We start from the raw sequence: 25,954 nt of genomic DNA, 5'->3' as shown, positions 1-25,954 counted from the left end.
TGATAAAATCGATATCAATAAGTATTTCATATTTTCAAGAATAAGAAGAGGAAATGTAATATTTCCAAAGATTGGGTGTATATCTACTATAATAAATTTTTTCATGGTTTTCTAATTTTTCTAATGCCAAGGAAGAGATGCATCCTATAAGAAATTTTTCATACGTGTGAACCGTAGAATTATATTGTCATTAGTGTGTGTGCGTGTGTGTGCGCGTAGAATCATGTGCCTAAGGGATCTATTAGCGTTGAAGTAGAATTACACTCGAAATCGTTTTCATCATTTTCTACGATATTATCAAACACATTAGAGAACGAAGAGAATATATTTTTTTTTGTCGTTATTTAAAGAAAATTTAGTTTATATAGGATGGGCCGCAGTGTCCTACGACCAAAATTATTTCTAAAGTGATTTTATTACTCATTATTTTTCTCGAGACTTGCTAGACTAATTATTTTTTTTTTCTCAGTATATAAAACTACAAATAAATATAAATTTTTGTATTCCGTATGTAGTTAATGATTGATGTACTTTTGACAATGAAAATCAATTCTAAAAATATATATATACACATATATTGGGTGTGTGTGTGTGTGTGTATGTATCAATTATTCTTTCTTGAGACTTCTTAAGCTTGCAGCTAGATTTGTGTAGTTTTACATTCTGAATAAAAAAATTAATCTAAGGTATCGAAAGAGTAATTGATTTTTAAAATCACCTAGGACCTTTTGGTTCATCCGATATTACAAAAAAAATTAGATTATTCTGTTTGAGTTGTTATTCCTTTTTTTTCCTCCTTTTCTTCTTGAGCTACCGAAAAGAAGATCGAAATCATTCTCGCATCGAGTACTTGATTAATTTAACACATGAGATCCCATAAGACGATGATCACACATCATCCCGTGATTCACAAACTGGGCGTACCGTGCGAACGTACAAACGCGAACAAGAAAAGCGTGCAAAAGCCATGAAATTATGCAAATGTAGGACGTCGCAAGGTGTTTGGATAATTGCGTCTTATGGTCAACACAAATACACACGCACACACACAGGCCTTACTTAAAATCACATCAGGAATGTCCGAAGCATCCTCTACCTTCTCGCTATATTATCTACCTTTCCCCTTCTTTTCTTTCCCTCTCTCTCTTCCCCACCCCTCTCGTTCTTAACTACATTCGGTTCTTTGATTTTGTTGTTGTTGCTTATTTTTTTCTTTTTTTTCAAATGAACAAAACAAAATATTTATTATTATTACTATTATTATTATTATTATTATTATTATTATTATTATTATTAATATTATTATTATTATTATTAATAATAAGTCTAGCAAAAAGTTTTATTTTGTTTGGAAATAATAGTGTTTTAATTGAGCACAACTTTTAAATGTAGACCTTCGCTTCATTTAAATATATACGGGTTATTGATCTCATATAGATCAAAGTCTCAAATTAAGATAATAATAATAATAATAACAATAATAATTTTGATATATAATACATATATTTTTGGGTTCGTTCAACCAATAAAAAATGTGACTCGATTATAAAAAATATAGACAAACCTTAGTTTTACTTCCGCCGATGCTACCTGGTCTGATGCTTCCAGTTTCGTAAAATCTTGTTAATATTTTGGAAACACAGCCATGAGAGACGAGTAATTGTCGTGAGATATCGCAAGGTCTAACACCGACTAATGCTAGTTGTACGATACGTTGACGTACACAGTCTGGTAAAGGTCTGCCATTGACAAAAACGCCACCAAGTTGATTCACTCCTGCTTGACCTACAAAAAATAAATATTTTTATACGACGATAATTCATTTACAAAGTATAAAAGGAGAGAGCGATTTTATACATATACTATTTTGTTTTTTTATTTCGTTTATATCGAATAAATTACTGTTATTTTATTTACATTGAGTCGATAAATAAGTAATGTCGATAAATTTGTCAAAAATACATTAAATTATATAAAATATTCTGTATTATAAATGTTATATATATAAAAAATATTGATCTTATTTGATATAATTTACGTATTTATATGTAATATATCGATATTATATTTATTGTACTTTTTATGACAAACTTCGACACAATGCAAGTACTAAAAAAGAAAAAGACGATATAAAAAAAACAAATCGTTAATTTAAAAATCCGCATTTTACGAGTATGTAAATAACTAGATAGATATAAAGTGCGAAATATTACAAGTAAAAGGATGATTTCGAACGGTCATCGATCTCATAAGAATCCCGAATGAAAAAATAACGAAATTTCTTTTCTATCTTTTCGACACTAATTTTGAAAGTTTTATCGTTGAAAAGACACGTTTCGATCGATTGGCTATAATTTTTATGGCAGTTTGTTTCTCTCGGATTAACGGGAAGATGTCTATTTAAGAGGATCATCAATTTTTAATTCAAATCCTCTGCCAATAATTTTTTTTCATTTTCCTATCGAACGATCAAATAATGTTGATGTAAGTTTAATGATTTTTTTCAATCATTCTTCTGACCATAAAAAAACAAAATTGATTTTGTAAACATTGTGCTACTATATTGTTGTTTGTGACAATTTCTGGACAAAAAGAGAGAGAAAGAGAGAGAGAGAGAGAGAGAGAGAGAGAGAGAGAGAGAGAGAGAGAGAGAGAGAGAGAGAGAGAGAGAACTACTACCTGAATTGGCCTGAGGGGAATAAGTAGAGGAAATTATAGCGCTTATACCAAGCGGTCTCGAGCACGAGTATAGGAGAACCAGAGGAGGGAGAGGGCCAAATTATTATTACGGCAAAAAGCAAGCAGGAAGGCGGTCCTATCTACATAAAAATCAAGCTGGTCCGAATTCACGAAAAATAATGCCTTTGAAAAATAATCCTGAATGCACCGGCACTGGCATCGGCACCGACACTGCTATACATCGCAGCACTGCACTGCACTGCACCGAATTGCACACCGCTAAATCAAGCGAATCCGATGCAACCCGACGTTTCTCATCTCCCATAACGAAAGAATTTCATAACACTGTGAACGTTAACGTTCCATCTGCGTAAATTGAAAACATATGACTACGTATATATGCTCGATTTATAATGTTCAATGTGTATTTATGTACGTGTTATACATGAACATGTATGATTTCAATTTTGGATTCATTCATGTATGTTCATTGATGCATTTATCATGTCATATGCGTATATGTATTAAAGTATATATATATAGTATATATATGTGTGTGTGTGTGTATTAATGGTGCCAAATGTGCAGTTATAATGTCAAATGTACATTTACGATGTCAAGTGTTCATGTATGATATTAAATGTGGATGTATGGTGTTAAATATACATGTATGATGGAAAATAAAAATTCGCCATTGAAAATGTGACATTAATAGGAAAAGTAGTGTCATTTGGATGCTTCGTTGCAATCTTTAAGCACTTTATGTACATATATATATATATATATGTATATATATATATATTCCCGATATGTTGCTTACGTTGCTCGAGAGACGGTAAACTAATGCGGACCGGAAATGATCGCTATCACGAATGCCATTTAGGTTTCTGCCCGAACTCTATACACCTGCCTTTACCTCCAATCACGATACATCTAAGCTAATAGATTCTCTCTCTTTCTCTCTCTCTCTCTCTCTCTCTCCTTTTATCTTGTACACACGTGTGTTTGTTTTCTTAAAGAAATTCTCGAGTATGAACTTTTTGTTTTTCTTTTATATCTTATTTTTTTTCTTTCTTCTTTTTAAGAACTCTTCAAGTATTTAATAAGTGCTTAATAAGCCGATATTCCTTTAATGAAAATGATCTTATAAATGGTCGGCTCCTCATCCCTTCCTATTTTGATATTATCTTCCTATATTAACGCCATATCGTATGCACCTTTTCTCTTTTTTCTCAACGTTCATGGGGTTCCTTTCTTTTTCGTTTTTTTTTTTTTTACTTTAACTCTCTCACCATTTACTTATTTACCTCATTTATAAATATGATTATATATAAATAAAAGAAGTTTTTCTATTTAGTGAGAATGATATCTCTCTTTTGTTGGCGAAGAGAAAAAATAGAAAAAAATAACGTCCAAAGATTTTTTGACCATGGATAATAATAATTATATATAACGTGTCTGTCTGTGTGTGCGTGTATGTATATGTATATATCGAAGTGACAAATTTTTAAGGAAAAAAAATGAAAAATCGTAAACAGTCCATAAGATCCATAGATCGTAAACTTAAATGATCGAAATGTTTTATTTTTTAGAGAGAGAAAGAGAGAGAGAGAGAGAGAGAAAGAGAGAAAGGCAAAGAAGAAGAAGAAGAAGATAAGATCGAGAACTAGTAATACGTGAATGAAATAAGGGAAACCTCAAAAAGAGTATCATTAAAATCGTTTATAGTGAAATGATTTTGATTTCTACCGATATTGGAAAGAGTTTCTTAAATCTTAAATATATCGATCCTTTTGATCTTGCCGTCTTGAAACGATTAACGACAATTTATAATCCGACGTTTTATAAATCATTCTCGAGTGAATATAAAAAAAAAACGGAGATATCAAAAGGTATACTCGTCGTTCTCGATTTTAATATATTTCTCGATCCAATCTCGATCTTGATCTCTCTTTCGAAGAAGAAGAAGAAGAGGAAGAAAAAGAAAAAGAAGAAAATGAGAGTTCTCCCTTTCGTTGCTCCTTTTCTCGCGGATATGTTGTCTTGATTTATCGTTGAAAGCTGAAAATTCTAACCTTCGTGACTCACCTGTATGCGGCATGGTAAAACGTCTCTTTTCGGTTCTCTTCCTAAAACAAATTAGAATTGTTATAATTAATTGTTAAAATTTAGAATTGTTAGAATTTTTATATATATATATATATATATATATATATATATATATATACTGAAAATTCGGGATGAGAGAATATCATATAAAAAAGTTGGTTTTTATGAATTCAAATGATTTTTTTCATAAAAATTTCTTCACTTTTCTAATACAAATTTTTACCAATTTTCTAAAATATCAACAAGTTTATAATTTAAATAATTCTCAATACGTTTCAATGATAGTCAAATAAATATGAGTTTGAATTTTCCGAATTATCGGGATAAAATAATGTAAATAAATTAACGAATGACCTAGTCACCTTTTGATTCTCCAAGAAATATATGTATATGTATAAATATATATATATATATATATATATATGTATATACACATATACAATATGTATGTACAATACATATATATACTTATTAAATACAACTTATAAGGAGTCTTTATTATACAATACAAGAGTGGCATGGAAGTGGCGCGAAGAAACGGAGTTATAGTCGCCGTGGATAATGAATTTAAATGTATTCAAAGGGCGCGCTTGACGCTTGACATGGCAACCCTTAAATATGCAACCGTACCGATAAGCCGAAGCGCGGCTAAATATTGCCGGTAGTCGGCCAACCGTGATTCTCATTTCTCTCATAAGATATGATCGTACAGAGATTTAGGCCACAATCAAGTATGAAAAAGAGAAAGAGAGAGGAAGAAAAAGATGATCGAGATAAGTAAGAATTCGTTTCCGTCTCATTTTCTCCCGTTTACATACACTAAATGACACTTAAATTAATAAATGCATATGTCAATCCAAACAAATTATTTACGTAAATAAATGAATAAATAAATAAATAAATTAATTAATTAATCAGTCAATTAAATTAAATTAAATTAAGAAAATTATAAAGATTACTTTATGAATTATTAATATAAAAAAAAAAGCACTAATTTGATTGCAAAATTTTCATTTGGAGGTACAGTAAAAAAATAATAGGAAAAAAATAGATGAGGATAGAAAAGGAGAGAAATATGAAATGAGAGTAGGTGTCTGAGAGAAAAAGAGAGAGAGGAGAGAGAGAGGAGAGAGAGAGAGAGAGAGAGAGAGAGAGAGAGAGAGAGAGAGAGAGAGAGAGAGAAAGCGGAAAAGTACGTGGAATGCGTGCGTAGCGTGGCGGGTGGCGTGTACTTTGTGATGCAAATTAATGCGCGATTACCAAAGCTTCCCCTCCCCCTCTCTTTCCCCTTCTCGTCGTTCAACGTTTTTACCCTTGCTTCCTTGGTCTCTACTCAAGGAGGAGTAAAGGTAGTAGTAGTAGTAGTAGTAGTAGTAGTAGTAGTAGTAGTAGTAGTAGTAGTAGTAGTAGTAGTAGTAGGTGCACCACGTACATCGGAGTACGATCGACCTCCGACCCTCCTTCGAAGTCGATGCTTACCCCCTATTAGGCCTGCTTACACGCTCGGCCTCGCTCGGGACCTTAATCTGATCGAATTATTACACGCGTTACGCTCTCTCCTATGGCTATCCTTATGAGAAATACCTTTTTTGAATTTCAACATTATTTTTTGGGGGATTTCTTTTTTTTTACTTTTTTATTTTTTGACATAAGAGTTTGACGATTTGATCCTTTTCGTTATTAGGAAGGAAGAGAAGGATTAAGAAATAAGGATAGTTTTGTTCTTGCGGTATTTTGGATTTCAAAGTGATTTTTGAGGATGGTCTTTTGAGGGGCTGTACGATAAGGGTGGCTTAATCTTGTGGTTGGAGTTGAGAGTGATTTTGTTGTGGTTAGTCTTTCGAGGATTTGTATTACAAGGGTGCTTTCATATTGTGTCTTTTGAATTAGACATTAAGTAATTCATAATTTAATTCTTCTTCATAAATAGCTGTCAACAATGGCAAGAGTAATAGTAATAATTAATATAATTTTCTTTTCTTTCTTTCTATGCTACTATTCTCTCTCATTTCTTTGACAATATACAATTTGTTTTTTCTTTTTTCCTTATGCAACTGCAATTTTGTCCAGGGCCTTCTGGTTTTAACAATTTTCTTCTCTTTTTCCTGATATTAATTTTTTTTCGTAGCAAGACAAGAATCACTGTTTCTTATATCTTTCAACTTTTGCGAATAATTCTCTTCTCTTTCTTCCAGTTTTTTTTCTCCTTACAAGACAAGAACGATCATGTCTCATGTCTTTTCATTTCAACGATAATTCTTTTCCCCCTTTGTTTTTCCATTATAAGATAAGAACAAACGTGTGTTAAACGTGAATCGTTAAAGATTATAACAGAAGCCATTGAGAAAGGCCATTGTCCTGCCAACAAAATATCTCGATAATGAGGATTGAGCGATTATAGTAGATTGTAGAGGGAGATGGTAGAAGGTAGAGAACTTGAAGAAGGCGAAGCAGAACAGCAGCAAGAGCAGCAGCAGCGAGCATGAGATTTCTCGCATGCCATTTGTTTTGCCGATGTTACTCTTACAAACACGTGTCTGCGCAATCCTATCATCCTAACCGACGCCATTCTCACGATCTCACGATCTCAGTAAGTACCTTTGACCAAGCAGAATTTTTCCAAGCATCGCAACACACACTCTCTGTCTTTCTCGCTCTCTCATTCTTTTCGGTGATTTCGATGCTGGACAAACAAGATCTTTTTCCATCATATTAGACACCATGATAAATGAAATTAATCGAATATAACGATGAGATTTCCATTTAGGTTGAGAACCTTGCTTTTGCTACGAGTAAATAGTCGCTAAGGTCACGCTTTTACGTGTGTAAGCCTTAAGCTAAATCTAGTTTTTGTTTATTCATTAGGTTACCCCGTGTGTGCCTTTAAGTGCTTACGCCAAGAGAAGGTTTGACGGAAAGAGAGAGAGAAAGAGAGAGAGAGAGAGAGAGAGAGAGAGAGAGAGAGAGAGAGAGAGAGAGAGAGAGAGAGAGAGAGAGAGATGGTGAGTGTACGCGAGGAGGGTCGCGGGGGCGTTGGGAGGGTGGTGGACTCTCGTATCTCCGATACGCCACCAGCCATAAAAATCTGAATATATTAGGTCTACATGAACACGACATCTCGCTTGGATCGTGAACACGTTAGCACGATAATCTATACCTCTTTCCAACTTACACTTTGCACACGCTTATGCGTAAACTCATGCCAGCTTACCGCATCCTGAGTTATATCCTTTTTTTTTCTTTCTTTCAAAATATTCACTCGTTCGCTTCTCGTTCATTGAGAAAATTTGGCGCGAATTTCTACATCGAATCTATAAATACATACATATTTCTTTTTATATTAATCTACCCTTCAAATTAACGATATATAAATTTTTTTCTTTCGTTTATTTTTATTCATCGAGAAAAATTGCAAGAATTTTGAGCCAAAAAGATTTCATACGTAAGAACGAAATTTATTAAAAGATCGATCACAAAGTTTCAATTATAATGGACGACGACGACAACTACAATAACGATGATGATGATGATGATGGCAAAAAAATATACTAACACATCAAAAAGGTCAAATCCATGACATAGTCTTCCATTCGAAATATTTGGAAAACTAATGATCATACAAATGGTAAGCGATCGATAGGCTTTTTCTTTCTCTCTTGTAACATTATATATTGTCCATGCTTGAAAAGAATAAAAGAACGGTATATGGGAGAGAGGACGGAGGGGTAATTAGAATAATTCGGGCCGCCTTGGTTCACGCCAAGCCAAACGAATTTGCATTTTAAATGAAGCGATGGCGTGCCGTGCTTTCTTTCCTCGCCGTCGCCAGGACTTTGTCTCTCACCTTAAGAGAAACTTTTGACATTTTTCTAAGCTACTATATATATTTTTCTAAACCATATAAAATTTCTATTACATGTACATATGTATCTAATATTCGCAATATTTAGAGTAAGCTTTTATTTACTTTCGATCAGTAAATTTATAAGTTATTTATGAAGAAAGAAATAGTTATTATAAAGAAAGAAAAAGAGAAAATACAGATCGATCTCTGTAAATCATCATTATCTCAAAGAAAAAATATTCGAAATATTTAGAACAAACGTTTTCTTATTTTTGGACAAGAATTTAAGTTTTTGTACGAAAAGAAAGATGGAAAGAGAAATATATCATCCATAGATCATCGTCGATATCTATCTTTTTCACAAAACACGGACGTGACATTGAGTTACACACTGAGTAGGTAGTAGGTACGTAACGAGGGGGGGATCGCTTTAATTGGCAAGAAACTCGCGGCAAGGATAATTTATTTGTCCAGTCGATGCCGGCCGACAATTACACGCGGAAACGTCCGTCATGGTACGTTTTTTTCTCTCATCCCAACTGGAGAAAATAAAGTAAATAAAAAGAAGAAGAAGAAGAAGAAGAAGAAGACGAAAAATACGTGAGTGAGAGAGAACGAACGTACCTGTTGATTTTTATAATCCAGACTTCCTCCTAGTTTACTCTTCGCCGTCCAAACAACAAATAACAATATCATCCAACGACAATGTAATCTTCAGGCTCCAAAAAAAGAAACCTCTTCTCAATGTTTAGTGCTTTCCTCTTGACGTAAACATGTTAAGTAGCTCACGTGAAATACTGTCTTCTCTCATTGAGAAGAGAAAATGTCAACTAATAGATACAACAAAAAAATTTATATATTCCAATGAAAAAATAAATTCACCTTGCGACAAAATTAAAACACATAAAACACACTTATTTCTTTTCTTTTTTTTTTTTTTTACTCTCTCTCCCTACCACGAAAAAAAAAAAGAAATTAATTCAACTTTTTCGATCGTACGTGTTCTCTCGTTCTATATAATATTCTTAGATTAGAAATGAGTGAGTGATCGAGAGAGGAAAAAAAAGAAAAATTATATACAAGTAATTACGAGAGAAGGAAAGCCGAAAGCGCACTCCCTTTTATCGTAGTAGTGGAACGACACGAGGAGAAAGAGTGGCAAGTCGGTGGCAAACGACGAGGGCGACTGCGGTTGGCCGTCGAAACGCGCCGTGCGCGCTCGAAGAGGACAGGACGAGAGTCTCCGCGAGCTTGATTATCTGAGACCGTTGAAGGAAAGAGAGAGAGAAAGCGCGCGCGAGAGAGAGAGAGAGGGGAGGAGAGAGAGAGAGAGAGAGAGAGAGAGAGAGAGAGAAAGAGGGAGAGTAACGACAAGGGCACACACGAGAGAGGAGACGATGTGGACCACGCCGAGGACACGCCGTGTCTGAAGCAAAGCCTTGCCCAGTCGCAAACGGGGGTTACGGACTTTGCTTTCGATTTCCTATCCCCCCCCTCTCTCACAATGTCTCCCTATTCTCCCTCTAAATCCCCTTTCGACCAGGTTTATATATCTCCTCACTTTTTTATATACAATATACAATATATTCGATGTCGATATTCGGATCAGAGTGATTGATCTCCAACATGATTTTTTTGATTTCTATTGGTTCGTTTTGTTTAACATTTTAGATTTTAAAGAGACAGAAAGAGAGAGAGAGAGAGAGAGAGAGAGAGAGAGAGAGAGAGAGAGAGAGAGAGAGAGAGAGAGAGAGAGAGAGAGAGAGAGAGAGAGAGCGAGAGGAATAGAGAGATAATGATGATTCATAAGAAGTCGTTATGGCGCTTATTTCTGTTATCTCTTTTAGTTTTATTTCTATCTTTTAGAAAGAGAGAAAGATGATCTATAATAAGATCGATGTGATATTTATTTCATTCGTTGTCTTTTTTATTTGTATTATTTTAAGATTTAAGAAAGAGAAAGAGAGAGGAAGAGGTAGGGAGAGAATATAATTAATAATAGTTGCGTATTTCCCAATAAAAATACAACGCCTTATAATAAAATAATTATTATAAAATGTTGGCTTAAAAAAATGTTGAGTGAATATCGACATCGAAATTGAAACAATTAATTTTTAAACTTCCCTCTGAATTATTAGAGTAAATTTTAGAATGAACATTCAGAAGTGTCCGTTTTCTCTTTAAGTACAGTGTCTCTGAGTTTAGTAGAGAGGGAAAGATGTGCGAAGGGTGGGGACAGGCAAAGGCCGCACTTTAATACGCTCCTCCCGTTTTCTTCTCTCTTTCCTTCTCTTAAACCCTCTATACCTTCTCGTTTCTCATCATTTTTCACGTATATTTTCTTTTGTTTTTCTAATCTCTTTCGATTATTATTTTTTAATCGCCTATGAGACTTAACAAGTCGAGCGGTCATACACTCGTAGCTCCTGCGTGACGTGTCATGCTCTTTTTTGTACACGTCATACTCATTTCATGTTCAAAAACTTTTCATTTCGTCTCACGCGAATTTTCTCTTTGTCCTCTTCGTTTTGCATGTGAAACTAACTAGCTAGAATTTTTTCTCTTGTTTTCTCTCTCTTTATATATATATACATATGAGCCGGTGATTATGAAAGTGGTCTATGTCATATACACTGTTGAAAACAATTAGATCACATATTGCAACTGTTGTCTTCGTCAACACGGCAAATCATTTCTGAAATTATAGATGCGAAAAATCAATTCTTACAGTTTTCCAGGTCACTTTTTTTTCCTTCTTTCCCGTTTACCGATAGCTACTGTAAAATCTATTCATAGTAGTGGTGGTCCAATTGTTTTGAATAATTTATTATTTCTTTTGGGATATCATGATACATTTGAATTTGATTTATATAAAAAATTATTTTTCTCTAAAAAAGATCAAAAAAGTAAGCATTGTATATTTATTCCTAAAAAATAATTTTTTTATGTAATTTGAAACTTTTAATAATAGAGCGTCGCACAAAATATCCCAAATGATTTGGACCACTTTCATAATCTCCGGCTCATATATATATATATATATATATGTATATAGAGAAAGAAAGAAAGAGATGAATTGTCAAGGGTCTTACATAACATTCATCTCTTTTTATTAGAAAATTGTTCGCGTATCTCGTGAGTCCTTCAAATTATCCTCTCGTGTGTTCACCTTTCCTTCGAAATTTTGAATGGACGACCGTACGATCCATTCCTCTTCGAGACACGCGGCCAAATTTCTTGAAATGCAAAAACCAATGATCCATGGAATTTGTTGAAAAAATAAAAAGAAAGTAGAAAGAAGAGAGGTTGTATCTTGTAACTTGGGCGTTTTCTTTCAAAAGGGAAGATGTAATCGCGACCGACTTTCGACACGCGACTTATATGTTCTCTTTCTCTCTCTTTCTTTTTCTCCTTCTCTCTCATGTTTTTTCGCCTTCCACGAAGATCAAAAGTATGATCATCTTTTCTTTTTTTCGGAGGACGTATCTCTTTTGCGAACTCTTGCGTAAGAGAATGCGTGTGTGTGTGTGTGTGTGTATGAGTATATATATAAATAAATATATATATATATATATCTTTACAGATACACCTTCTTCCTCTTTTCTTGGACAATTATATACCTACAATTTTGGTCCCTTGTTTTCTACTGGCAAAAGCAGACATCTTTCACGGTTCGAAAGGCGTTTCACGCGGTTAAGAATTATTGTATACTTCTTCTTCTTCTTCTTCTTCTTCTTCTTCTTCTTCTTCTTCTTCGTCTTCGTCTTTCTTCCTCTTCTTTCGTCACGAAGGTCGCGACGCTTTTTTTATATATGCACATAAGCGTGCGCGACGGAAGCTGGAGAAGAAGGATCCATTATCTCTTTTTTCTGAATGAGAGGATCGGTCGGTTCATCCTTTTAACGAGTGATCTGAAAGAATAATTATTTTCAGGTATAAACGGAGACGATTATTTAAGGATATTGCGAGGGAGTCGATTACTCTACCTTTTCCCTTTATTTTTTTTCTTCTTTTTTTTTTCATATGATCCTAAGTTTATTTTTGTTGCTTAAAATTAAGTTTAATGTTGTTGCTTAAAAATGAGGCATTTATATAAATTTTAATTAAAATATATTAGGACAATTGTAAGGACATTTATGTGAATCAGCCTAACATTTATTTATATATTAGATTGTCTATATTAAAATAATTGAATAAACTATGTAAATTTCTCAAGTTAGAAATAAAAGGGTGGGAGTAAAAATTAAGACGAATTAATGTAGACTGATGAGTGTTTTTCTGTGGCTTAGAAAAGATCAATGGTAATAAATGGAGTGTCGAATGACAAATAAACACGGAGGGTTAACCACACGCTACAACTTTATACTAGTCAGGACTCTAACGACCCCCTATGGGCTAATCGTATCCAACTCGAATACGTCTCGAGTACCATTGTACTAGAATTAAATCCCTTTTGGTTTTCGACATCCTGGTATATAGCATCATTCTTTCTCTCTCTTCCTCGATGCTTGACTTCTCTTTGGAGATGTAGGAAGACAGGTTGTGCACATTCACGGATCATCGCCCCCTAACTGGTCTCCTGCTCTTTGCGGTTTGTCCAAATGTTGTGTCGAACGTTTTTCTTTCTCTCTCTCTCTCTCTCTCTCTCTCTATCTGTCTGTCAGTCTATGTCCGTCTCTCCTCAACCCTCTTCTCGATCTTTTATTTTGCTCCCACTTACACTGCTCGTTTCGCTTCGTCGACTCTTGTTTTATGAACTGATTTATGTCAATGTATTCTGTTGTATGTACCACGATCGGCATTAAAATATTTTTTTAATTATTTGTTTGCGTTTTAGTTTCGTTGTTACTTTTTTAATCTATTTATGAATATTGCAATTTGTTAAATTTGCATATTTGGTTCGATTGAAAATTCTAATATTACATACGAGCATATTATTTTTATTATACTATGTAATCCTTAAAAAGATTAATATATTGAAAGAAACAATTGAACTCAGCATGCATTTTCAATTGGTTTGCGTGAAGGAACTATTTTTTCAAGAAAGGAAACACGAAATTACGTTGGGTCAATCAGATAAAAGGACGTAATACCGAAGAAAGAGCGTCGGTGGCAACTCACCCCTAACGAGGAGTAAAGTATCAGATGGTTCGGTAGATTAATTTATGAGCGTCGAGCGAGGCGGTAGGACTTTTTAAAAGAGGAAGGTTAAAGCGTGTCGTGGCCTGGCAACCCCGTCGTCCTCGTCCTCGTCCTCATCGTGTATGTCGGAAAGCAACGAACACCGACGGCCAACGATGACGACGACGACGACGACAACGACAACGGCGGCGACGACGACGACGACGACGACGACGACGACGACGACGATGACGATGACGAAAGGGCAGGTGAAAATGTTTCCAACCCCCGTTCTTTTGAACCCTCGACAATGTTTTAATCCTCCTCAATGTTTCTTTTTTTCTACTAACATTTCTATAGGACTTCTGTTTTCAGGTATTTTCCTTTTCAAGAATTGACCTTTTCCTTTCCTTCTTCCCTTTGCCATAATTGGACTATGCCGGAAAGATCTTTTTCTTATTATTCTTCAAATCAACGAGACGATAATAGGTACACCTGTAACATAATGGGTAATTATTATATCGAATTTTTTTTATAATATTGGTATTTCTTTCTTTTTCTCTTGTGAACCGTGCAATAAGATTTGAGCGATTATTTAAGTAATATCTCCAAGAATTTTCTATGTCTTTGTGAATGGGCAAAGAAAAATTGATAAATGATAACATAGATAAAAATTAGAGAAGAAAAATTAGGGAAAAAGAAACAATTATTTTGTTTCTGTCTTTTTGAAAGAAATGAAAATTAAAGGAAAGAAAAAAGAAGAAACAGTAGGAAATAAATTTAGATAGAAAAAGAAGTTAAGCAGAGAGAGAGAGAGGCTGAGAGAGAGAGAAGGAGCACATTTCCTCGGTGTAATTTCATCGAGAGGATAATAATAATTTTAGCTTCGAAAAGACGCCGGCAGCTGGTCGAAGATGCATCAAGATCGTCCTCTCTTTTCGCATGCTTAGAAAGAGAGCTGCCTTTTATTTTTTTTTTGTTTCTATGACCGGTCTCTTCTTCTTCCCCACATAAGATTTCACGGGGTACACAGCCCCGATCAAATATTAATCTCTCGGTCAAAATCGCAATTTATGGAGGCCGAATTGCCGTCCTCATCTTCTTCGTCATCTTCGTGTCCAACAAAGAGAGAGAGAGAGAGAGAGAGAGAGAGAGAGAGAGAGAAAAAGGACAATTTCGAGACGCAAGGTGTATCCTCGATTTTCTATGGATCGATTAGGGTGAAGGGCCTCGGCATGATCTTCTTTTCTACAGCAGTCTTTTACTTGAGAAATGTACTTCTCAATTATTTTTAAAAATTATCTTTTCATTTTCTTTCTTTCTCAACAAATTTTGAACATTATCATCCTTTCCTCTAATTCCTTTTGACATTAATTATAACTAATATATCAATGATTTATGATTAGGATGAGCTCAAAGTTTCTTGATGATTTTAAATAAAAATCAATTACTCTTAGGATTACAGTTTTACACATTTGAACAAAAAAATTAACCCACAATGTCTCGAAAAAGAGTGATCGATTTATTTAAAAAATCGCCTAATAGAAACATTTTTGGCCCATCTAGGAACTTTTGGGCCACCCTGGAAAAAGAAAGAAAAAAAAAGAAAAAAAAAAAGGAAGAAACAAAAGGAGTGGTAAGAGAATTAGTGAATCGCGATTACTATCATCGTCGCGTTTAGTATAGAGGGAAGCCGCGGCAACACATCCTTCCTTCGTTTCTGTAGCCCCCTTCACATTCGAACGATAAGATCGGCCTTCCTGAATGGCCGATGACACCCGCACTGATACCTTCCTCTTCAACGATTGGCCCACTCAGGAAGCACTCGTTATTAGAGAGTTACACCGATTGGCGGCTCTTTGGAACGCCCAGGAAGGATGCGCGCAGCTGCCAGGACATGCGTAATCCGACGGTTGATCGACGTCAACGTCGACGACGCCGACGTCGAGGGAGTCGAAACTTCTCCTACTCCTACTCCTCTTTTCTCTACCTCCCACCGATATCGCTTTTTTTCCTCTCTTTCCTTCCTTCCTCTCCCTCTCCTGTATCTCTACCTCTTCCTTCTTCTCCTCCTTCTCTTTCTATTCCTTTTCTATCCGTGTGTTTGCTTCCATTCGTTCTAGACTTTCTAACAAGTTGATCGATTCATTCTCGTCGATGGTCTATATACATATATATATATATATATATATATATATATATATATATATATATTATTTTTATATACTTATATAGCTATGATTAAATATTATTTATAAATTTGGATTCATGATATCTAGGCTTTTCGTTAGCGCATTTATGATCGTCGCAAAGTTGCTTTTCAAATATATAATTAAGCTTTGTATTAGGCAAGATTTATGGTTGTTGTATAGTAAAATAATATGAAAATTTAGACCTATAATAAAACTATAATCAAATCTATGAATACGCATAAAAAAAAAAGAAATGTCTGTAAGGCAATCAAGTTTTTTCTGTTTGTCTTAGAATGCGTTTTTACAAATCTTATTAAGACTTGGTAACATTGGTCGGACAATTTAAAGGTAAGGAATGAACACAGGTGTTAAATAAACGACATAAACGTCATAATATGTTCGGTCATCGAAAAGGAACAGCATCGAATTCGAAGAGTAAGAAAGATTTCATGGAAAGCTAAGCTCGAGGCAGCCATGGATGGATGGATGGCACATCCACTTGCGAATTTCGATAATCGTTAACCAATTGCTTTATTATTTCGGGCAGGTGCCAATAATGGGCGGTGGTCTTAGCCACGAGCGGTATATAGCTTTGTTATACAAATATTTGTGCTCGCCTTCGAATACTTCGTCCTTGCCGAAAGAAATGTAAAAAAAAAAAGGACGAAAAGAAAAAAACAAAAAAGAAAAAGTATTTAGAGCGAAGAATCTCGTAAAGTTGTAAAATAAAGAGTTGTAAATTATTATTGAGATACTCTCTCGAAGGGAAGCTTGAAAAACGTGAAAGCTTACAAAAATCTTTTTTTTCTTTTGCTACAATTATCGCCCCTGCAAAATGTCTTTTATCTAAAGGCAATCATTCTCTTTCTTTTCTCTGGTGCCCCGTGTAATTATTATATCCTCCGGCTATAATTCTACCTCTCCAAATAATAATTTTCACACCCAGTATATAACAACGATGTAATTTCAAGCGATAAACGTTCATTACTTATCTCTCCGTTTTGTTTTTTTACTTTATTTTTGGTCATAATCAACGATCTTTTGTCTCTTTCATTTCTTTTTTTATTTTTTTTTATTTTTTTGTTCACAAATTTCAACGTCTACATTTTTTCTCTTTTCTACTCATTTCCATTCAGAATATTTGGAGAAAAATAATTCCATCTCAAATTAGAATTCCATAGAAAATGCTATAAAATGTGAATCAATTTATGTAACACTAGTGCAAATAAATTAAGACTAATATCTCGATCTCTTTAACGTTGAAAAGAACTTAAAGAATTTTGATATATTTAGGTAAATGGACTCGAAGGAATAATTATTTCTCAGTCTCTCTTTTTCAAATAAGAGAAAAGAAAAGAAAAAATAAGAAGAACGCGTGGCTAATCGTAGCTAATCTGGCCTCGTTTCGACCGAATCTGCCGACTCGTTAATGACTCCGCGAAGAAGAAGAAGAGTGCAGTAATTTTTGGCTCTTCTAACCGTCGATAAAATATGAAGAAGAAAGCCGGTCCGTGCAGGTGCACCTTTAGGGATGGCTAAGGACAAGAAGGGACTTTAAACTAGCGTGATATCGATGCTCTGATTCGAACTGGATGTTGTAGAAGAAAAAAGTAGAAAAATAAAAGAGAAAAGAATTAAGAAGCATCCTAAAGAATTTCGAAAAATTTTACAAGAGATTTAGGATGAGAACCACTGAGAGACATTAAGCGTATTAATTACGCAAATTGTCAACTTTTCGTGACATTGTTTCGTTTACTAGATAGGCTATAAAAAAAAAAAAAGAAAAAAAAAGGATATAATCTATAAAACGATAAATTACAAATGAGACCCTTCTGTTGTAGTATCCAAAAAGATTAGGCTTGGTATAGTGATTGGTATGTGTGTATGTGCGTTTATGAAGTTCGTTATTATAGGGCAGATGTTAAATATCGCGCTTCTTTTTCATTTTTATTTTATCCTTTTTTTTATTTTTATTTCTTGTTTTTTTCGAGTACCTCCCTTCTTCTTCTTTTTTTTATGTTTTCTTGTCACCTTTCTTAGGATCCTCTAACGAATTTGCTTTGCTGTGAAAAAGGGGTAAAAGAGGATTGTGTTAGAGTAGTTCGTGCATGTGAAGTGTCACGAATTTAGGCTTCAAGTCGATTCGATATGGAACGCCTACTGATTTTGTCTCTCTCTCTCTCTCTCTCTCTCTCTCTCTCTCTCTCTTTCTCTTCCTCTTTCATACATTGACTTTCTCTTGTGGATTATGTTCCTTCATTCTTCAGTCTTATCGACCATCAAATAGATCTTTCCTTTTTTTTTTTAATCAAATCTATTAAATATGTAATTTTTAATATTGTAAGAGTACAACATCCTATATATTTGCTTTTTATGATTCATTTCAATGGCAATGAATCTCAAATTTTCATCATTTTTATCTTAATTGTTTTAATGATTGTGATCGATATCGACCAATGAACTATATACTTATATATCTCGAAATTTGATTGAGATAAACGAGTTGCGAAATGGAACTTACTGGTACGGCCACCTGTGTATCTCTTCAAAGTATATACCGAAAGAAAGGACAAGTAATTCAGTATGAAAATATACTTATACATAGTTTTATGTGTGTGTAAGTACATGGAAGGGTAAACGATGAAAATCCAGATGAAAAAAGAAAGGCAAGTAAAGCCTATTCTCGTTTCTTATCTTAAAGTCTCTCTCTCTCTCTCTCTCTCTTAGACATTCGTTAGAGTCAACGGCTTCTCTTACCCTATAATAATCTCGATTCCCAATTGGTAGGAGTTCCTCTTTCTGAAGTCTTTTTAATATGTTTTTAAAGTTCGCTTGTTGCACCTGTTGCTTTGCAAAGAACGAAAGGAGACACAGATAATTACAGAGTAATTCATTACAAAAGAATGAACATCGACATTGATACTTTTCATTTGATATATTCATTCTTATATTTCCCCGTCTCTTTCTTTCTCTCAATAGGCTATTTTAAATTCATTCCATATCCTTAACTCTTTATAATTTCATTTTTTTTTTGTTTTGTTATAATTATAGTATTTTTTTTATGTATTCAATGTGTTAAATTTTACTTTTTCAAATAAAAACGATATTATGATATTACTAGCATAATTACAATATATTAACTATACTAAGTATACGTAGTAAGTGTGTAAACCTAAAAAAAATATTGAAAAAATATAACGAATAAAAATAATTTTACTTTCTAAAAGACCTATCGTCTTATCTATGTCAATTTTTTTTAATCTAAAATGGAAAGCGTGAACTCTTCGTATAAAACTTTGTAGAAGTTTTCTTCAGCTGCTAAGTATGTCAAAAAAATACAGCTGCTCCAAGTATTGATATTTTAAGAAATTAAAGAGATCTAATGCAAGATAAATGAAATTCTCTCTTTCTCTGTCTTTCTTTTTGTCTGTACTTTTCTCATTCTAGTTAAAAATAATTCCAATATCTCATAAGACATTTTTGTTACGCAGTGTAATGGACCTCAGAATTTTCACTGGAAAAAAAAAGAGAAAAGAAAGACAGAAGAAATAAAGACAAAGAGAGAGAGAGAGAGAGAGAGAGAGAGAGAAAGAGAGAGGATGGTTGCTTACCAGCACACCGTTAGGTGGCAAGCTAAACCAATCGAGCCGATGAACCCTTTGGACGAGGTGGAACGTTAACCGGCAAGCAGTCACTTCCACCAGTAATTACGGGGCTGGTTCGCGTTTGCGTTTTATAGGCGAACCTTGCGACCGAGACGAGACGAGACGAGTCGAGACGAGACGAGACGAGACGAGACGAGATGAGACGACTCACTCACTCGATTATTGCATCGCATTACCATGCATGGATCCTTCTCGACTCTTCTCGAGCAATACCGGCTGTTCAACTCGTAAGTCTCTGAAAAAAAATCTCCGAGATCCTTCCAAAGCATCCTACAAATGCAACTAAATTAATTCACTATTAATATATTTACACTTTATATTTTAGACTTAATAAATTTATATCGCAAAATAATAAATGTCGCAGATAATCAATAAATGATTAAAGGTAATAGATTTCAGTAGATTTTCTTTCATGATATCAATGAGAATCACTGTTAGAAAGCTTGTTTCGTATTTTCTCTCTCTTTCTCTCTCTATTTCTTTCTTTTTCTCTCATAAATATCTTCGGAGGACCGCTATAGTCAGATTCCCTTTTCTCGTTTGCTAAAATCATCCACTTACATTTGGTAAATCTTTCCAATTATATCTTTTCCTCCCTCTCCCTTTCTCTCTCCTGCGCATCTTTGCAAAGGTCATAGTTCATGCACTATCCTTTTTGCCTTTGAGAAGAAAAAAAAACCTTGGAAATTGTATTTCACCTTAAAACACTTTACGGAGAGAGAAGGACCAATTAAGATCCAATTATTTTTTAATCAGGAACGATCTCTCATCGAATTTGTTCCAAATAAAAGGGAAAAAAAAGAGAAAGAAAGAAAGAAAGAAAGAAAGAGACAAAAAAAATAAAAATTCACGATGGTATTTAAAATGGTGTTACGAATTTAAAACGAGGCAGAGTACTTTGAGGAGACAAATCGAGCAATGGTAATTTATTATTCGACTTCTAAGATACGGTTTAACGCTTTCGATGTTAAAAATAAAAGGGACAGGGATTTAAATGAAAAGAAAAGAAAAGAAAAGAAAAGAAAAGAAAAGAAAAGAAAAGAAAAGAAAAGAAAAGAAAAGAAAAGAAAAGAAAGACAAAGAAAAAGAAGAAGAAGAAAAAGAAGAAGAGGAATTATCGAGAGGTGCCAAAGACGAAAGTCACTTCGTTCGCGCAGCTGGCCCAGAAAAAGAAGTTGCGATCTGTCAGCCGGAATGTTCTCTGCTAATTAAGAAATCGAGTGCTGATCAAGTAAAAGGAAAAGAAAACTGTACTTGTGAGCGAGCGAGTTTAAGAAGGTAAAGCAATACCACTAACTATCGTTTTTCTTTCTCTTTCTCTGCTTTACAAGTCTTATTCTTGATCGATTAATCCGATCTTCCTTACTCGGATTCGACAACGTTCAGAGTTAGAGTTCGATTTTTGTGCTTAACAGACTCTTCTTTCTCTCTTTTCTTTTTCTCTTCATTATCTACAACATCGTAGGTCGAATATTTATTAAGACAGGTGTGAACGATACCTTCTTCACTCTCGTGTATGTACGTGTATATGTATGTAGTTATGTAGGTAGTCATATAGCTTTTAACTTGTTAACGTTGTAGAATTTTTATACTAATTACTGAATCGTATCTTTACTTGGAAATTTTCTGGTTTGATTTTATCATCTTTATTCCTTTTTCCTTTCTTTTTTAAATTAGATGTGACCATTTCTAAATATATAATACCCTTCTCTTTCTCTTTCTCATATATGTATGTGTGTGTGTGTGTGTGTGTGTGTGTGTGTGTGTGTGTATATATGTATGTACGTATGTATTTATGTATGTATGTATGTACATACGAATATGTCCCTTGCAACGTTTCAAAAGTTATAGAATTTTCAAGCTAATTATGAGCAGTATCTTAGCATTATACAATCATGTGTATTAAAAATATGTATTAATCTAAAGAGATCTGATACAATATAGATATAATTATGGATAAATAGATACATACGTATTATGTACGTGTGTGTACGTGTGTATATACATGTACGTAAAAGAGAAGTATTAAGAAGATGTCATCTTGAATAAGCTTGTATATACAAGAGGATCGTAACGGGCTTAACGACTTTTGTACGATGTAACCGGCGATTCCTCTCTCATCTCCAGCCCTTCTCATTTATTTCTACGCCTTCTTCCTCCTTCTTGTCCGCGTTTTAACGCTTTTACGTTCTCGTTCGCACGTAAGAAGACTTCGAGTCGCTACATCGGCGAGTCGATCGGCGGTCCTACGAGTTTCTTTTCCTCTTTCTCTCTTTCTTTCTTTCTTTCTCTCTGGTTCATTGCTTCTATATCTCACTTCGAGTTTTATGCCTCGGCTCTTTGACTAAGAAGTTTTTTCTGACGGGCCGCTTCGTTATGGCCCTTTATCTTTTTTTCATATGAGTTATGCTAATTGAATGTATGATAAGCAGAGACTTTAATTGGAATGTAAGCGAGACCGGTAGTCACAAGTGGTGAATATATACCTCACCTGATGATTTTCAGGACACGTTTACTTTGGCTAAATCTCTCCGTCTACATATATCTTTCTGTACTTCCAAACAATTTTCTATTCGCTTAATACCACATCAACGTCCTTATATAACAATTATTATCTAAAAGTGAGACATTGATTAGATTTAATTACATATAATAGAATTATATATATATATATATATATATGTCTTTGTCTATATATATATATATATATATATATATATATATATATAGACAAAGAGAGAGAGAGAGAAAGAGTTATTTATTATTATTATTATTATTGTGTGAAAAGTATCTAAAAACCAAGATTCAATCACATACGATCAAATTATATTTATAGATCTACCCTTTGACTATTTTTAATATTAATAATAATTGTCAGCCTTAATATACAAATGCATTATATTCTTTTGCGCTCGAAAGTATAAAACTTTCTAATAAATCTAAGAAAAGAAATATTCAACTAATTTACTGATTGGACGATACCTTCGAAATAAACAGTTCCATAAAAAGAAAAGATTCAGAGATTCGTAAAACATTGGTAAGAACTCTTTCAGGATAATTTAAGGGTGACAAGAGAATAATCAGTGAGAAGATCGCGAATGCCAAATATTCTTCAACTTCTTTTTCCATTTCATTATTTTGATTAATTAACGTGATAACTCTTTGGATATCACACCTTCGATACAGACATCCTATACATACATTTATATATAAATGTGTGTACGTCTGTGCGCGCGTGTACTTGCAGAGAGACAGAGCAAACGATCTTTCAGTAGACCCTTTAAGTACCCACGCTCGAGTAGGTATGCTGTCGGATTCTCACTTTTTGTTTCTCGACCAGAAACCCTCCGACAAGAGGATAACATCGATTTCTATCTGTCTTTTTCCATGGTATTCGATCCTCTTAAGGGCAACACTTGGATTCCGATTTCACTGCAGTTCTGCTTTCCGAGTAATATCTTTCGCACCGTTTCTCGATTGCTATTACAGTGTGACAAGATTTATCGACTATTTATCCTTCACTATTAATCATACCACATAAATCATCCTATTCGTTTCTATTTAATTATTATCCAATTAACATTATAAGTCTTTTAATTATAATATTGGTTTATTTTCGAATTTTTGTTCATAATCATGATCATGCATTTATTTATGAATCACGATGACAAAGTTAATACAATATCTATGTCATCGTAAATAGAAAGATCAACTTTATGGTTAATATTTTATCACGGTGAGACGTAAGTATCCTAACAGATGGTTTGATGTCACGCTCCATGAATCTCCGTAGGGGTTCACATTCTCCTTTGTATATTTGATTTCGACATGAATTCGAAGAAAAGAAAATTTTTAAGTTAATCGAGAAAGAGCTTGACGAATATTCCTTAAGGGCGTTTCGTAAGAATCTTTTGGTTCATGTTCGAGAATTCACTCTCGACTGGTTTTACGTCGAAACTGCAAATCGGCTCCGAAATATGTCGGCCTCCAATTTGCTGCTGATGTCTGCTGCCTTGCCTCTGGCATTTTCCTTTGCTTCTTCTCTTTGATCAGACATGCTTCTCTTTATTTCTTCCAGAGGCGTTAAAAGTCTGATCATAAACGAATTATATACCAATGATTATGATTAAACATTATCTCTGTAAATTTTACATCTTTAGTTCTAATTGTTTCTAACAATTTCTCTTGTGTAATTTTCTTTTTTTCTTGTTAGTAATAAATTAAATATAAAATTGTAAATTCACGCGAAAAGATTGACATCAATCCTGTTTGCTAATGTGACTTTTAAACGTAGATAATTTTCTCCTTCGAGCAACGTCAGTACTGTTGTAGATATATACAAGATGGACAACACCGAAGTCCATCTTTAGCGACATAGTGACGTGATGCGACGTAACTTCATAAATCTTCCCGTGCATGATCGAAATTTATTACGGATTAAAAGTCATCTCTCGGAGAACCGGACGATATCAATTAAATCCGGATGGTCCTGTATGCTCTCGTCGATCGCGAGATTCGTCTCTTGTTCTTCCACAAAAAACCTCTACTGATTTTCTCTCTCTCTCTCTCTCTCTCTCTACTCTTCGACGACCACTAAAGGAAGAAGTTTCGCCTCTTGTAGCGAAAGATTCGAGCTCGTGTCTTGAATGTCTCCATAATCCTTTTAAATATATTGTAAAATTATAACAATTTAATTTATTACACAAGAAATTTTTTAAGAAAAATTCTAATATAAATGCAAATCTATATGTATAAAATTTGTCAATGAATGTTATAAATAAATTTTCTGTATATATATATATATATATATATATATATATATACAAACACACACACACACATATATATGCGCATACACAAAATTATATAGATATATATACAACAATCTGATTTTTCAAGAAATTATCCAATAAAAATTCTTACATATTTCTGTCGTAAAAAGATCTCTAAAATTCATTCAAAGAATAATATCCAAAGGTAGAAAGTATTTTTCAGATACTTTTCATAAGAATATCCTTCTGAATAATTTCAACAAAATTAACTTAATAATTTCGATATAATCGTTAACTTTTAAAACGATGATGTTTCGAATCCATTACTAGATTTCAAGCAGAAAGTGCATCTCGTCCTTTTTGCTTCCGCTTATTTCTTGGATTTCGTTGGTCTTCCGTTAGACGTGTTCCTCCCTTTTGGTGAAGAGAGTTAGCAAAAGAGAGAAAGAGAGAGCTGTTATTGACTACTACACACACTCTGTGGCTTCGATCGTTCGAGTAATTATTCGCCAGAAGCAGTTTTGCCCAATTATTTGCGCGTTGCAAACGGCCTTCTCTTTCCCTCTTTCTCTCTCTCTCTCTCTCTCTCTCTCTCTCTCTCTCTCTCTCTCTCTCTCTCTCTCTCTCTCTTTCTTTTCGTTTCTTTTTCTACTTCGACTTCTCTTTTCTCTCCTTCTACTACTCGTTCGAAAGAGACCGGCCACGATTGAGGAATTAAAATTGTTCGAACTTGCTGACGGCGGTACACAGGGACAATTCTTTGGAAGGAAGGAAAGAAAGAAAGAAAGAAAAGGATCTTTCTATCTCTTTCTCTTTCTCTCGCTTCTTTTTCTTTAGTGTTTCTTTCTTTCTTCAAACGGAGAAGACATGTTCTCGAGTGCACGCTCTCAAAAAGTTTTGTCCAACTGCAATTTCGTATCGAAATCATTCTAAGAGAAAGAGAGAAAGATAGAGAGAGGGAAAGAGAATGTATATGCTGCACGAAAATCATCCAATTAAGAAAGGAGAAGAAAGAGAGTTTCTTGATTGGATATTTAAGACGTTCTGTCCATGCCAACACGCACCAAACCCAAAAAGGGATATACTTTCTTATTAGGTAGATATATATGTAGGTATCTCAAATTGTCTTTTGGTAAATTCATATTTATCCGAATTTATTGACTAAAAAATTTCATTACTGTGCTCGTGACAAACTAAAAAATGAATAGTCATGTTAAATCAATAAATCTTGAAAGACATATAAGTTTGATGATCAAGAAAAAAAATTAATTGAATTAATGAACATTATAAGAAAGAAATGATGTATTAATCTACAGATACACTTACCAGCTTATTATTCAATTATACAATCTGATCATTTCAATCTTACTACATACTGACACGTTGTTGTGAAATATATTAAAAAAAAGAGAACAAGAGAAAGAGAGAGGGAAAGCCAAATGTGAGAAAGAGAAAAATAGTCTTCTCGGTGGTTTTATCGTTTACTCTCAGCCCCCAGAACCGTTCCCCATGAAAATCATCCAATTACGAAGTGCCTGTTATCTACGATCTTTCGAATCGTTCGGCCGAGGA

The 25,954-nt window shown here is 34.0% G+C and overlaps 1 protein-coding gene across 9 annotated transcripts in view; it reads right to left on the bottom strand.

Moving 5' to 3' along the window:
• Positions 1-25,954, bottom strand: part of Poxn (paired box pox-neuro) — a 34,935-nt gene that overhangs the window by 7,566 nt on the left and 1,415 nt on the right. For 2 of the 9 annotated variants that reach the window (XM_085662367.1, XM_085662366.1), the window contains 3 exons: positions 14,104-14,248; positions 4,768-4,808; positions 1,565-1,785 (listed from right to left, as the gene is read on the bottom strand). In XM_085662367.1, coding sequence (XP_085518493.1) covers positions 1,565-1,785; positions 4,768-4,808; positions 14,104-14,180 — 339 coding nt within the window. In that variant the 5' untranslated portion in view covers positions 14,181-14,248. Of the gene's footprint in view, positions 1-1,564; positions 1,786-4,767; positions 4,809-9,256; positions 9,463-9,722; positions 10,169-12,252; positions 12,544-12,618; positions 13,968-14,103; positions 14,249-25,954 lie in introns of those variants that run through there. The other 7 variants (XM_085662369.1, XM_035874801.2, XM_085662368.1 and 4 more) reach the window with 7 other exon arrangements.

This window comes from Vespa mandarinia, chromosome 18 (genome assembly GCF_050613455.1).
Source record: "Vespa mandarinia isolate Hongniang chromosome 18, ASM5061345v1, whole genome shotgun sequence".
Taxonomy (NCBI): domain Eukaryota; kingdom Metazoa; phylum Arthropoda; class Insecta; order Hymenoptera; family Vespidae; genus Vespa; species Vespa mandarinia.
Note: the sequence above shows the minus strand (reverse complement) of the source record. Positions and strands in the feature narration are given on the sequence as shown.